General features: G+C 38.5%; 1 protein-coding gene across 6 annotated transcripts in view; it reads right to left on the bottom strand.

Annotated features, from left to right (window-relative positions):
• Positions 1–15,390, bottom strand: part of LOC101156117 (semaphorin-6D) — a 170,307-nt gene that overhangs the window by 51,843 nt on the left and 103,074 nt on the right. For all 6 annotated transcript variants that reach the window (XM_011485749.3, XM_023964656.1, XM_011485745.3 and 3 more), the window contains 8 exons: positions 14,924–14,980; positions 12,845–12,946; positions 7,994–8,084; positions 6,485–6,607; positions 5,534–5,622; positions 5,163–5,380; positions 2,138–2,269; positions 1,767–1,922 (listed from right to left, as the gene is read on the bottom strand). In XM_011485749.3, the coding sequence (XP_011484051.1) occupies positions 1,767–1,922; positions 2,138–2,269; positions 5,163–5,380; positions 5,534–5,622; positions 6,485–6,607; positions 7,994–8,084; positions 12,845–12,946; positions 14,924–14,980 (968 nt within the window). The remainder of the gene's footprint in view (positions 1–1,766; positions 1,923–2,137; positions 2,270–5,162; positions 5,381–5,533; positions 5,623–6,484; positions 6,608–7,993; positions 8,085–12,844; positions 12,947–14,923; positions 14,981–15,390) is intronic.

Raw genomic sequence — 15,390 nt, 5'->3', positions numbered from 1 at the left:
ATGTATAAAAAAACAAAAAAATAAATAAAAATTATTGTCTTGTAACTGTGGTTTTAACTAGACAATTGAGACCAATGTTGATTTATTTTACCCGATTCAGGTAAAAAAAGTGCAAAAAAATTATTTTTTACAAAGTTGTAATAAATGTATTATGTTTTGATTTAATTCTGAGTTAAGTTGATAATCTCAGCTTTTCACAAAGTTCAGTTTGAAATTGCATTTAGTTTAATTTAAAGTAGATACATTTCACGTGTATTTACCGTATTTTCCGGACAATAAGTTGGTGCGGAGTATAAGTCGCACCAACCCAAAAATGCATTATAAAGTAGAAAAAACACAGATAAGTCGCACTGGACTATAAGTCGCATTTTGACGGGAAATTTATTTGACAAAATCTGAGACCAAGATATAATAACTTGCACAAACTCATATGATACAATCGTAGCAGACTGTTTATCTCATAATTTCACAGTAATTCTTTCTCATACTTATTTATTAATTCCTTTCATGAAGCATCATTGGCCAACTAATACTCTGTTTTCATCCTGTATTTGTAGAAACAGTTGTCATTTTTATTGCATTTCTGAATCTATGAAATCATTGGAAAATAGAATATTATGTTTTTAGCCTTCAAGATCTTACTGTAAAAAAAAAAGTTTGCTGATTCTCTGAGTCACTTAACATACTCTTAACACTTAACATACCTCATACATCAAATTGACCCAGGCACATCATCTCTGTTCCTCACAAATGAACATAACAGGAGGGTTAACAATGTATTTATTTCAATTTAGTTCTAATATAAGTCGCTGCGGAGTATAAGTCGCACCCCTTGCCAAACTATGAAAAAAAGGGCGACTTAGAGTCCGGAAAATACGGGTAGTCTCTTTTGAGAATAAAAGCACATTTTTTATTACACCACACGGAAAATATCAGTTAAATTATAGTTTTAGTTAAGAATGTCACATATTATACATTTGTCAGATTTTTTTAAATTTTTATTTTATTTCACTGACATTCACATGAACAAATATTTCTTAGAACTTTAAACCAAAAAAAAAGGATCCGATAGATTAAATGTTAAACTCTTTGGTAATTTAAAAATCCACTCCAATCATCTTTTGAGCTTCTGTAAAGTATTTTATTTTAACTATTTTGAGCCCAAATCCAAACACTTGTGTTGTTTTTAAGGACATAGTTTCTGCAGAGCTGCAGGAGTTTATTAGAAATTTGAGCTTGGGACTGTTGGAGCAACCCCGCCCGCCTTCCCCTTCTTGTTGCTGAATGAGTGGGGAAGGGAGCTTGTGGCCCGCCCAGCATATTTTAGACACCAGAGATCTGGTTTTCGTCTGCGTCTGATTCGTAATGAATTTAAGATTTATTTATTTTTTTACATATGTCCTCCATCATCAGAAAAATGCCACAAGAACATGTTTTTAAACCCCATTCTCACAAGAGGGGGTCATTAAAAATAAATTTTAGTTTGAGCAAATGTTAGGTTTCCACTTAGGATTTGCTTTTCTCCAAATTCCCAGCATGCCTTTGCAGTAAATTTCTTCAAATGGAAAATGAAAATAATGTTCCACTGATATTTGGTGTAATCAGAGTAATCAGGACATATTTTGAAAGCACACATCTTGATTCATTTTAAGAGGCAGCAGTTCAAATTCAGAGTTGAACATTAACCTGACAGGAGGTTTTTTTGCTCACAGATCTTTCTCCTGAACCCTTGCAGGAGTTTCACACACATGAGCATCTTTGGGTACCTGCTGGTAGTGCGGGTGAAGAAGGGTTTGTCGTTGACGGATGGTATGGACTCGTCCATCAGAGGATATGACTTGATAAAAGTCAGAGTCTCGTCGGGAAAAGCGGTGGACGTCTTGTAGGCGGCGGCGGAGCCTTCGCCCGCACAGCTGCCGGGCCTGAGCCAAACCGGTAAAGACAGGAGAAACATCAGGCGGGTAAGCAGGAAAAAAATGACAGCTGTGTGTGTTCAAAAGTGAGCAGGTGGATGAGCAGGTGTCTTTTGCTAATGCTTTTTTTTATGTTTGTGTTGTGTTGAGAGGCTGAATAACAGCAGCACATGCAGTGACAGAGCCAGAGAAAACGGGGAAAGTGATGAAGATGACAATCCCACCTTGGTTTTGGGACCTGTTCCTCTGGAACCGGCGTCCATGCCGACTCGCTGTTCCTCTGCTCTTTGAATTTGCCGTTGAAGGCCTTCTCTATGTCATCCATGTAGAAAGCACAGACTGCAGAGCCAGTGATGCTGTTGAAAAACCGCAGGTGAGAAAGAAAAGTCTGTAATGTTCTTCAAACTGGTGATGGGAACATCCATACCAAGAAATCGAAGTATCGATTACAATACATCACCACTTTTGGTATTGAAAGTATTGATTACTAATTAATAAACAAGAAAATAAAAGTGTGTGCGTTATTTCTTGGTATTTTTGGTTGATAGGTGAGCTACCTTATCAACCAAATGCTCTTTGGTAGCGTTTGTTTTTTTAGGGTAAAATATAATATGCTTACAATAAAAAATCCTAAAAAAAACAAAACAGTATTCAGTATAGGTGCCGTAATTTGTTTTGACTATTTATGCAAAAAGTAATCGGTATTGTATCGAAAAGTGTGCTAATGCCCATCACTACTTCAAGCCTTCAAAGAAGACCCTGCTGCCCTTTGCCCTCATCCACAAAATTATGTAAAGTCACAGATTCACTTTGTTCAAGTAGTAACCAAAGCTGACTGATGACTCACAGGTACGTGATGATCACTTTTAGAACAAATGTTTTTTCTTGGTGGAGCAAAGGGTTTGGAAAATAAATCTTAAAGTCCCGCTTCAATCATCTTTTGATCTATTTTAAAAGCATTTCCAGTGTTTTTTTATTCATGATTATGGTGGTTTTTTTTTGTGCCAAAACCTGTCATTTCCTGGGACATCGTTTTTCTGCAGAGCAGCAGGAGTTCATTAGAATTTCACCTCTGAGTTGAGGGTGGGGCTATTGGCATAGAGCCATCCCTCTGTTTACATGCTCTCCCGCTAGCTTACGGTCCCTCAAACCCCCAAACTACAGTATAGTTTAGATCCAGATTCCAGCTCAGACGAGGAAAACAAAGACTTTTATGGATCCATTTGTCTGATGCATCAGAATGGAGCAGAGCAGGGAGCTTGTGGCCCGCTGACTGCAGCGCCTACATCCCGGCTACAAGCTCTCATCTGCTGCTGATTTACATCCATTTGAATGAAAAAATAATAAGAAATACAAGTTAGAGTTTATTTGTCTTTATACATGTCCTCCATTATCAGAAAAATGCCACAAGAGCCTTTTCTCTCTTCATTGGGAAGTCCTCATATCAGATTGATATCAAATCAATCTTTTCCTACAGTAAATGTCTTGTTTAAAGAAACATTTGAAGTCAAAAAGATTTGCTACAGATTCACAACCAAATGGTTCCAAAAGAAAGGTTTAACATGATAAAAAAAAAAAACAAATCCTCACGTTACATCAGCATCTGCAGCAGCAGCAGAGCACAAAGGCTGCTCCAGCTACTGAAGAGGAAAGTGAAGCTGCAAAGCACACAGATGACTGAACCCCATGTTCGGCTGTGACATTTGGTTTCTGGATTAAGAATTTGGTCTAAACAACATGAAAGCCCCCATCCTGCCTTGTATCAACATCCGTGCCAGTTCAAAGCATCTTAGATCATCTTCTTCATTTTGATGCTGGTTTGAACACAGCAGGTGTCTTGACCGTGTCAGCAGGCCCACATGTACCAAGACACACTGCCATGTGATTGATTAGTCAATGATAATCAAAAAACACAAAAAAAAAAAAAAAGATTCTTTGCACCCATATAAATGGGAAGAAGTGAAGCATAACAAACTAAGAAAAGTTGATCTCTTTGAAGAACAGACAAATATTTTTGTGTCAAACAACACTAGACCCTTAAAAGAATCTTTCTTCCTGCAACACAGGTGCTGAAGATTTAAAGTCGTGATGAAAATTTGGGAGAAAAACTGGAGATAAACAAAAGGCTGAGAAGCTGTTCCTGTAAAAACGTTTGCAGCGTGATGATATTTTTTGGCAAAACCGTCATTTTCAGGTTCAAGTGGCCTTGCCAGTTATGGTAAAATGGTATATGGCGGATACTTATACAGCACTTTTCTACCTACAAGGCCGCCCAGTCACACACACATTCACACACTGGTGGCGGCTCCGCTGCTGAACACTGGCGCCAACCTCCCACCAGAGGCAAGGTGGGATAGGTGAGGCAAACCTGCCATATTACGATCATGGGTCGACCGCCCTACCGCTGCACCACGGCCTTGCCAGTTCAAAATGTAGTTCCAATAAACTTAAAAGTTTGTTTTTAAACCTTCAAGATATTTAACCAAATTTGAAGATGTTTTAAATTCTCTCAGCTCTACACTTTTCTAAGCCAAATCAGCACAGTTGAATTTATTTTTCTCATTAGGAGCTAGGATCTAGATAAAAAGGAAATTATTATTAAGATGAGGCAAAAGCCTTTTGCTCCATACTCTCCAGACTCAAAAAACTCAAATTGAACAAGACATATTTAGTTCAATATGAAGGATGTTATTTTAAATATCAATAAATGTTGACAGGTTATAGACCGTCATTGTCATAACTTTGAAAAACACAAAGTAGATTTATGTTCAAATGATTTTATGATTTACTAAAAGGGCCAACTTTATTAAAACCACATTCTCATTTTGTTCACATTTTGTTATAAAATGATTCCTTCAAACTTATTACACTCGTATTTTGTCACTGTAATCAAAATAAACTACAATTAGGTTAATAAAAGTTAAAAACAATACAAACCATTTTCCTACAAGTGGGAAAAACATGTATATTGGGATGTAGAACATTGAATTTGAAGTAACTATGTCTAAAAGTTTGCTTTTTGAAGCTCATTTTCCCTTTTTTTAATGGATGCATTTGTGAAACTTCTTGTTTTCACATTTTAATATCTTTTTTATAATTTTTACTTGTTAATTAAGAATGATTTCCTGCATGGACAGTGTATTTTACTATCTTCTAGTGATTTTCTTCTCCAGGTAGTGTTCCTACCTATTTTTGCATTGTAGCATCCTTTAATATTATTTTAGTGACTCCTTTGAGCAGCAAACCCACCTGTTGGCCTGCGTGGAGAAGACTCCAAGCACAGCCGGCCGGTGGTTGATCTGCAGCACGTTGGTCAGCGACTGCAGAACATCGAAGTAGAAGAAGGAGTCCCCGGGAACCGAGCAGTTGAGCCGGGCTTTGAGGAACGACGTCCAGTATCGCTCCAGCACCCGCGGGGAACCCCCGTTGTCGTTCTTGCAAACCCGCGCGACCCGGGAGAAAACCACCTGACACCAGAAGGGTCTGATTACAAACCAACACAGCCAGGCAGAGCCAACAAATCATGCAGAATAAAAGGCAAGAACCTGGTCTGCATGATAAGAGACGCCGTTGTTGACGGTGTTCTTACTTGGGAGCAATAACAGATTTTTTTTTCTTACCTTGCCAAGAGTCGTGTACTCCACTGCAATCTCACTGAAGAAAAAGTACACGTAGTTCCCGTACTCAATGGCATGCAGGAAATGAGGCTCTGCACACAAAGATGGAAATATGACAAAACCTCTCAGGGATGACTTGTTGCTAAAATGACAAAGCATCTTAAGCAGGTTGGAAGCAAAGCGGCAAAATCCAAGGGCACAAAGAGAAACACCGGTTTGTCTCTTGGATGAGCTGCCATAAGGATGACGGCTATTTAATGAAGAGATTTCAAAACAGGAACTAAACTGTGAAAGAAAATGCAGCGGGAAGGCTGTTAACATGAATTATGAATCATTCTTAGAAATCCTAATTCCACTCATTTAAATAGCATCGTGTTATAACGGGAGAAACCTCCTAGCAACATAATTCCACAATAAAATGATGCCTGGAAATCATCATAAGATAGAACATCCATTTTTTTTATAGTGAGACTTGTATTTTGCTTCAAGACGGATATTTTACTAAAATATAAAATGCAAAATTCTATTTTTTTTTATAGCAGCTTGAATGAGACATCCTTATTCCTCAGGAGTAATATTTAGCTAGAAATATTTATAAAACCCAAAATTCAAATTAAACACTTAATTATTCTGGTAACCAGAATTTTTCCCTCCTGCTCCAAATTAAGAATGGTTTAAGATTAAAGAAATGTTGATTCTGAAAGGAATAAACTCAAATACGAGCAGAACGGACGGCTAAATCTGAAATCTGGAGCAGATGTTGGTGCTCAAAGCAGAAATACATACCCTCGTGGAGTTGGGAAGTATTTTAACATGAATCAAAGGTAAAACATTTCTGTAAATGCTGCTCTATTTGAACTGTGGAAACATCAGTCAGGTTTCACTCCTCTGCATGCGCGTTTACCTCGGTGTAGCAGGAAAAAAGAAATCCATCATGGCACTCAGGATGCTCACCTCGCAACCATTTGGAGTCGTACTTGACAGTACGTAAAACAGGACTGCTTTCTCCCAGACTCCTGTAAATGACTGCATCACTGGCCAAGAAGTCAGTCATGGTGGCCGAATAAAAATCACCACCTGGGAGACGGTAAATGAAGTAATTATCCAGCAGGGGATCAAAAAAAAAAACAAACACAAAAAAAGCTTCTTAGAATCCCACTTTGATCATCTTTTGATCTATGTATATAATTACTATTATGGCATTTTTAGCCAAAATCCAAAAACCTGTGGTTTTCAAGGACATAGTTTCTGCAGAGCTGCAGGATGAGTTGGTGAGGAGCGACCCCCTCCTTCCCCTCCCTGTTGCAGGTCAGACAGACCATTTGTATTTCCTATGTAACACATATGATATTTTTCAACCTGCCTTTTTCTTTTACTGCTCTTGATTCACGATTTAGATAAAGAAATACTCAGAAATGCAACTTTGAGCTTAATTTGCTTTGTGTACAGTCTTTACATTTTAAGTGTCATGTTGAAACATGTCTGAGTACAATTAGACATTTGGGACAGCTTGTTAGATATTATAACTAATGTTGAGGCTTCCCAATCTTATAGTCAATCAAAATAAATTTACATGAGAAGGGACAAAACAAAACAAACCTTTTCTAACATATTCCTAAATTCACACCCTGAAAAATTGGTAAAATTTTTTGGTATCAATTTATTTGGTAATGTCTTCATTTTTAGCATAGTCTTCCTTTAAATTTTCTTTTTATATTCTAAACCTTTTTTTTGTTATCGTCTTAGATATTACATTTTATCTTCCAAACACACTATAAGCAGCTCTTCAATATTTAGCTTTTACTTCTGTTTAAGAGGTTTTTGTGCAGTTTCAGTAAATTTTATTACATACATACATATAAAAATATTTTACACAATATTTGAATATCCTATTACCATAGTTTTTTTTTATCTGCGCTTTTTCAGCTTTGTGATTGACACTTAATTAGATGGAGCGTTTCCTTTATTAATATTCCTCGTTGCTGCTTTTATAGTTTAATTAAATTTTGATTTATTGAATGCTAGTGTTGAATGTGTGTGCGCGCTTATATGCTTGTGTGTTGGTATGCTAATGGAATTCCGATAAAGCAGTTTTTGTTTCACACCTTTGGTGCAAAAAAGTGCAACACAAAGTGAAAAAAATGTAAAGTACAGCTCACCTAGATTTAATGTTAAAAGACACAAACTAGCATCAGAAACGCTCCATTGGAGGGTTTCCTTTTTAAAGCTCTATTAGTGCGAGTTTAATTCTCGGATAAATCAGAGACTGCAGCTCCTCTAAAGGAGATCAATCTTTCCATCTTGTTAGCTTTCATCTAATAAAGCCTGACTGCAGCTTTTGGTGTGCAGATATGAAACCAAAGAGCTTCTCAGGCAAACGCGCCTCATTCTGGAAAAGCAAACGTACTGAGTAAGTCAAGAGACGGGAACAGCAAAGCTCTGACGACGGCATGTGCCGCTCACCTGCAAAGAGACCCACGTTGGACTGACGGGACTCAAAGGGGCATCGAGCTTGTCCCACCACCTCCTCCCCTTCCTGCTCAAGCGTCAACATCTAAGTCAAAAACAAAAGAAGCAACAAAAGCAGACGGTTTATGACCACATAAAGGGGGTAAAAGTAAGCGAGCAGAAGAACAGGACATAAAAGGTGACCACTGTAAAACACACGCGTGTTTACGGTTTGTTGGCTGCTACCGTGACGGCGGAATCAATCCACCAAAATGTGGCAAAAAAGGCCCAACAACAAGAAAGGGCAACAAATCAGCGAGTAATGATGAAAGGTAACACATGGGCCATAAAGATTACTTTTATTTGATGCATTACATTTCCATAAAAACTGTGCGTGAAGGTCCTGCTGTTCAGGCAGACAGGACAGTTTATCTCCCTGCCGCAGATATTAAGCTTCTATTTTCCAACCTGCTGTTAACAAGGTTGTAAACCTCAGACACAAAAAAAAGCATGAAATCTGGCAGCGGCCATGAATGCGTTTGTGTGTGTGGCATGCAGAGCAGCTTCAGCACTGTCTGTAGCTGCATGGTGACACTAGCATGCTCATAAACCACAATAATGGCCCGTTAACACAGTTACATGGTTCATGGCGTGTTCATTTGATGCTCACTGTTGTGGCGCTGGTCTTCCAACTCTGCCATGTGACTGAAAGGACTAATTACTTCATTAAACATAAACACTGCAGACGTTTTACAGAAGATCTCCAGTCAAAACGCTAAAATTTCAACAAAAAAATACTTTCACATAAACTTCTTAAGGCAAAGACTAATATTCCATATTGTAAAATCAAAAGAAAGACTTAAAAACCCAGATGACCTTTGTTCCATATACAGGAAAATAAAAGCACCATTTTTATTTAAATAGTTGCCCTTCAAAATGTTCAATAAAACATTTTGAATTGACTGATGTTTTTTTTTTTTAAGTTGCAAAAACTCATTTTGTTTTTTATTATTATTTGTCTATTTGATCTGCTGAACTGGTCTGTTTGTGACCTTTATAAAGGTTAAGACAATAAACTGTACACACAAGAACATGCTTGACATGTGTTTGTTTATATGCATAAGTATGTGCATGTGCGCTGTATTTGTGTGTGTGTGAAGGTATGTTTCGAGTGTGTGGATGATAAACATTTACATTTGACAGTCATAATAATCCACAAACAATTTGTTGCATCTATTTGCAACTCTACCCCTTCCATTCTTTATCTTCATTTTTTTATCTTCCGACTTCTTGACCCAACCCTCCATATTTTTTGTAACTTTATCCCCTAGGTTTAATATCCCATTCTATCTTTTCTATTCAGTCTGATAAAGATATTAATACAAATATAATTGATATAATTAAACATTACCCTCGATCACAAAAGGGGTTTATTCAAATATACAACTTTTGGGTCCAAAAAAGCCCTCCACCCACCCAGAGAGGGCAAACTGTCTTCCAGGAAAACTTAAATAAATGAAGAAGGAAAAAAAATCAACATTTAAACAGGTGATGTTAAAGTCTGAGAGGTTAGAACAGAGAAGACATCAAATTTTAGCAAACTGACTTCCTGTGAGTCAAAAGTTATGCAGCACTTATAATTGTGAGACATCAGCAATCAAATTGTTTGAAATAGTCAAAAATGAGCAAAAGAAAAAAAACAACCCAGAGAAGTGATGATTGTACATGATTGTGCGTTTTGTGATACACAAATGCTGACAACAGCCTCCTGTCCGTCTACAGACCGGCTGTCTCAGCTGCCTGTTCCTGGCTGGCCGTCCGCTCGCGTCTCCTGCAAACACACACTCTGACTCAATCCACCCATCGTCCACAGATTCTTTTTGTGAGGCGTCCCAGAGAGAGATTCTGTGTTGTGATTTATATTTCCTCCCACTTTTCCCAGCTGTCTGAACAGTCAACTCAGTCAACTCTTTGAAACGAGGGAAGAAGATGTGGGGTGCCTGGCGAAGACGGGGGGCCGCAGAGAAAAGACACGGTCTGGTGAAATTGTAAATGAGTTATTACTAAAGGGAAAATATTGCGGGAAATGATAACGTCTGAATGTGGGTCGCTTCCCAGTTCTTTTACATTATCTTCTCTGCTGGACTTTTAGCGCATTTGAGACACAGTTCAGCATTTGGGTTATATCTAACAGAAAAGAAAAAAAAACAAACAAACAACAACACCAAAGATCAGTCCTGAACTTTCGAGTGTTTGCATTTTTAAAAACGAGGAACAAACAGCCTGCAGTAAAATCCATAACCGTTTAAAATATTCAAGATTCTCTCAACACATTTGGACACCAAATGTAGCATTTAGCAGAATCAGGTTTCTATGTTAGGTAGGTGTTTTGGTAAAAGAAAACAAAGAAGAAAAAGAAATGCCTCTGGAGTAAATGAAAACTTGGAGGTCAGTTGACATCCTAGAGGGTCAATTTTCCGTGGTCGTTACAATCTGCAGGAAATTAACACATGTTCTGAATATATAACATGCAGAATACATTCTAAATAGTTTGACAGCAAAAATTTTAAAAGTCAAAAGCTGAGAACTAGTTTCATTTGAACCTGACGAGATTATTAGAACTCAGAAAGAATGCTTTGTTATGATAGTCGATATGCTGAAGGGCAGCCTGGTACCTGCTGAACAAAAGTTTGAAATGCTGAAAATTCAAGCATCCAACAAACCTTAGAGCTGACTGAAAATCTATTACTTAAAAAAGAAATCTAGATTTATATTTTCGCCAAACCCTTAAAGCACCCCCCCCCCTTTATTTTTGTGAATTCATAAACACAATTCAAAAATCCCCTGCTACAATCAGTTGTTTTTCAGATTTTAGAATATTTCTCCACTTTTCATTGACTTTTTATGGAGTCAATGTAGGTCATTGGAAAGGGCTCTTCAACAGACTGGGGACTTGTTGAGGATGAAGGCAGATGCTAAAGGTTATACGATGTAAACTTCAACAAAATGTTATCAGCTGCCCTTCAATATGTAAGGAAACCAATGAACGAACATCATTATAGAACTGAGGGTATGTAAGGGGAATCCAGTTCATTCATTGGCATTAAAAAGTCACATATTGTGTACAAAGATATTTTATGTTTTTAGCTCTTTTTTAATCGCCCGATCAATACGTATCTGAAGATAATAAGTGCTAAAGAGACAGTGTGGAGCACGTCTGAAAAATTTGTGAAACAAAAAACTTGCTTGAAGTTGCAAAGCAAACCTAATTGCCAACTTTCTATTTCTTGCAATAAGTGTAATTTTAGGTCTGTATTTTTTCTTCTTCTATCTGTAGGATGTGCATTTCCTCCTCTTCCTCCTCCTCCTCCTCCTCCAGGAGGTTGCAGTAAATCTTGGTCCCAACCTGTGATGTCACCGCTGAGCCGGATTTGAAAATTCCTGACTTCAAAGAGCAGCTTTCAGCATCCGCGGTGCGATCCTTTAAGGATAATTTAAGGCTAAAGTGTGAGGTTTTCATTTGAGCAGCAACATGTAAGTTATCAGTGAAGACAGAACAACCACAGAGACGAGGTGCAGCCCAGGTTCAAACCGTCGTTTCTATCTGCCTCTTCCTCCGTCAGCTTTGTTGTGTCTCTGGTGTGTAAGAAGATGCTGTTTGTGTATTACTGCTTTCTTGTTGAACAGATTACACAACTCCTGTGTTTGAAGTCAGCTGATGCATGTTTAATTTAAATGGTGAACAGTGTTGCTGAACTGTCTCTGTCTTCTGTTTCATGTGATTTTTTTTGTAGATAAGATCTGTTACTTTACATATAAAAACATGTCATTCTTGAGACTTTGAAATTTCTTTAAGGACTGGATTATCGTTTGAAGTGTTCTCCAGTGATGATTTTTTAGGTTTGGATATTCAGGTAGTTTGTTAAAATAAAGTGTTCTCCATTCCTAGCAGCATTTATGTAACATGTGGACAGATTGACAGAAACAAAACTGTATTCTTGCACCTAAATTTAAAAAACAGTGCTGTAAGAGATCTAACCTTTCTCTGAACTTTTTTCCAGAGGGATTTGGTCTCAAATTTAGCCAAAATAAATGTATTACAAATTACTGACAGAAAAAACTGCTTTGTTAGGATGTTTGCCAAACCTGTTGTGCTTGCTAAGGAGACATGGTGTCTCTGTCATAGTCAGGATTTGCCTGTCATACACGCTGACAAACTGACAGACTCCTCCTTTCTTTAAATTTCTGCAAAAGTTCCTGATATTTTTTTTACTCTAAATGATAATAATACGTTCAAAAGAAGTTAAAGGAGTATTTTCTTTATAATAATCGCATGTGGGAGATTTCTTTGTCTCTATTTGCTCAGTTAAGCTAGTTGCTTATAGGTTTGTGTAACATTTATTGTTTCCCCTCAACAAATGTCTACTTCAATAAACTTGTCAGTTGTGACAAAAAGAGGACGAGTCGTTTCGTTAGGAGGTTTAGAAGTAAAAATGTCTATCTTAACTTGTTCTAAAGATGACATTTGATGTAATTTTTATTACAGCTCTTGTAAAGTTCTGCTCCTTCTGTGTGGTAATGCATCTATATTTTACATGAAACATTTTTAAAGGCAAATGTTAAACACTAGAACTAAAATTTGCTGTATTTTCTCAAGCATGAGCTGCTTTTCTTTAAAGAAAAAGCCCTTGCCATGTCTGACTTGCATTTACACATCTATTATGTATGATATTGCCTCACACGGTGCTATAGAAGCACCACTGGGCACCAAATAATGGATTGCTATTAAAAAGAATGCTGAAAACTGTCACACATTTCATAAGAAAAGTTGCAGCGTGAATGCAGAAAAGGGGAAAAAAATTCTACCTTATAGTTGCGGCAGGTGGGGTTGAAGGCGTTTGTGCCGCAGGCGAACAGCGTCTCGTCGTTGCGCGGCACCAACACTTTGATGTAGTTGTAACATTCATCCTGTCAGGAGGGAAACAGCGCAGTGTTACTGCACATTGGGGGGTCAGGATCCTGCTGCTCCTGCTCAGTAAAAACATAATCAAAGCAGACGTCCCAGAAAGCCAACGGTTTTACTGGAGGATTCACATGCAACCTCTGCTTTAGCCATCATAATTGTTCTATGTGGATACATATAAGAGGTAGATTAAATCAAATGGGGAATGTCCTACATGCCATCACATGTAGATCAAATCCCCAAGACATTAAAGCTGTCTGCCAGCCAAAGATGATGTTATCGTTCTGAAGGTAGATCCTAACTGAGGGCTCTATTGTCATTTAAAGATGACAGCTATGGCTAGGTGTCATAAGATTTTTAACACTAATACCCTGAATTACTTATCATTTGCTAAATGACAACGTTCTTGAGTTTTTTCCAGTATGGCATTAAAACTCTGGTTCTATTGATCCTTAGTCATGTGCACTTGCATGGGGGGGTGACATCAATAGGTGCTGTGGGTTTTTGGGTTGTGGAAGGGTGGTAGAGAGGAGGAACAGGATCTTTTTTCTGTCCTGTCTAACAGCTGAGCAAATAGATGAGAGCTAAAGGCTTCTTGTGTTGGACATATTTCACAGTTACAACAGGGGTCCATGAATCTTCTGACACACAAGGTATATATTTGAATAAACCCTCTTTGTAATTTAGATTAAACTTTATTTAGATTAATTAGATTTGGAACCGTTTTCTGTTGGACCAGATGGAAAAGAAGAAGCGGAACCGCATCCTAAGTGCAGGTGTGTCTTGCAGTTCCCTTTAGGCTCATACGACCACCTCAAGTGATGTCCAGAAAATAAACCATACCATTGTTGTGCGTGTGGTAAGACTTTCTGTAAATCTGTAAGACAAACGGAAGTTGCACATACTTCTGACGTTTGGGGTGATGCTGTCGTATGCCGACCTTAGACCACACTCTAGCCTAGGGGATGTCAAAATCCAGGCTTCAATGGCAGGTTGGTTTCAAACCAACCTGCCATTGAAGCTCTGTACCTAAACCCACCTGATCCAGCCGATCAGCAGCAGATAAGGCAGGTCTTTCGCAAAAACAGCAGGACGGCAGCCCTCGCAGCCTGAAGTTTGACACCCATGATCTTATCGTTAGTAAGGTGTGAGTACTAATCCTTCCGACTGCATCCAAATATGTAAGTGCCTGTAGGACAAGCGTAAGATGACCACAAAAACTGTGCTCTGACTGTCAAATGTCCCCATTTCTAGCCTTCAAGCTGCACACAAGAAGCGCACACCTGTTACATCAACGTCCCTAACAGGCTTCCTGTGACGTCCACTAGACTCGGGGGTGTGGAAAAGAAGAAAAATCCGTACGAAACACCTGCGTCTCACCTACTTCACCCTTACTAACCTTATTGTGAAAAAATGTGCATGAGCATTTCTGCACTAGAGGCTCAGCTAGCGGTCTACGACCTTTATATTTTGTGCAGTCTTCCTGTGTGACCCGTGCAGGTTTGCCCATTTTTTAGCCCCACCAGCCCGTTTCCACCAATAAGGACAGTTGTAATACATTGTTAAAATGTTAACTCTTCAAAGGATCATCCCTTATATACAAAGCAAGATGCACAGGGATTGATTGTTGTCAAAGCATCAGTGCTTAGAGATTTTAATATGGCCTAAGCAGTACTAGACCATTTCATTTATGTGAGGGTTGGTGTTGCTGATCGTCACCCAATAACGCGAGCTGCGTTTACTAACTCACTACCATTGATGAAAATGGTTCCATTGAGCTTTAAACTTTGCCATTAAATGAAAAATGATTGGATCCTAGAGACAGTATATATGTAGTGAAACCACTTAGGTCCATTCAAAGATAAAACTGAAACCGTCTTTGCTGACTGCAGTTCTTGCTGCAGCACAGAACAAAGACATGGCAGAGAGGATGAAGTAAAGGCACAAACAGAGAGATGAAGTGTCTGGTAGATGATACTCACGCTGTTTTTGCCCCTCACTGTGCACTTCTCCACATCCTTTGTCTTCCAAGTGAGTTTCTGAAAAATGAAAAGACAGCCTAATGTCAGCTCAAATACCAGACCATCTCAGCTTCTGCTGCTTCAGTCGCTGGGATATTACCAGAAAGCTCTGATAAAAATCTCATTAAATTTCAATAAAACTGTTGCAGAGAGAAACAAATAAACAGAGCTATCAGGGGAACTCGATGGGTGGGCGGCCAAACGCAGTGTCTCCTGGGAGATACAGATCGGCGTGTGAGATGCGTCTGGACCTGTAAGGCTGCAGACAAACAAAAGACCACTGCAGGATGCTGTCTCACACTTCAATGTCTGTATGAGAAGGAGTCAATTAGCCCCAATTAACCCAGTGGCTGTAAATCCTGAACTCACACTGCAGATTTGGCTCCAAAACACATTTTTGGATCATTCTGGGATGCCCTGTAGGCAGC

This window comes from Oryzias latipes, chromosome 16, assembly GCF_002234675.1.
Source record: "Oryzias latipes chromosome 16, ASM223467v1".
In the NCBI taxonomy this organism is placed as follows: Eukaryota; Metazoa; Chordata; class Actinopteri; order Beloniformes; family Adrianichthyidae; genus Oryzias; species Oryzias latipes.
The sequence above is the reverse complement of the archived record's forward strand: the minus strand, read 5'-3'. Positions and strand labels throughout refer to the sequence as shown.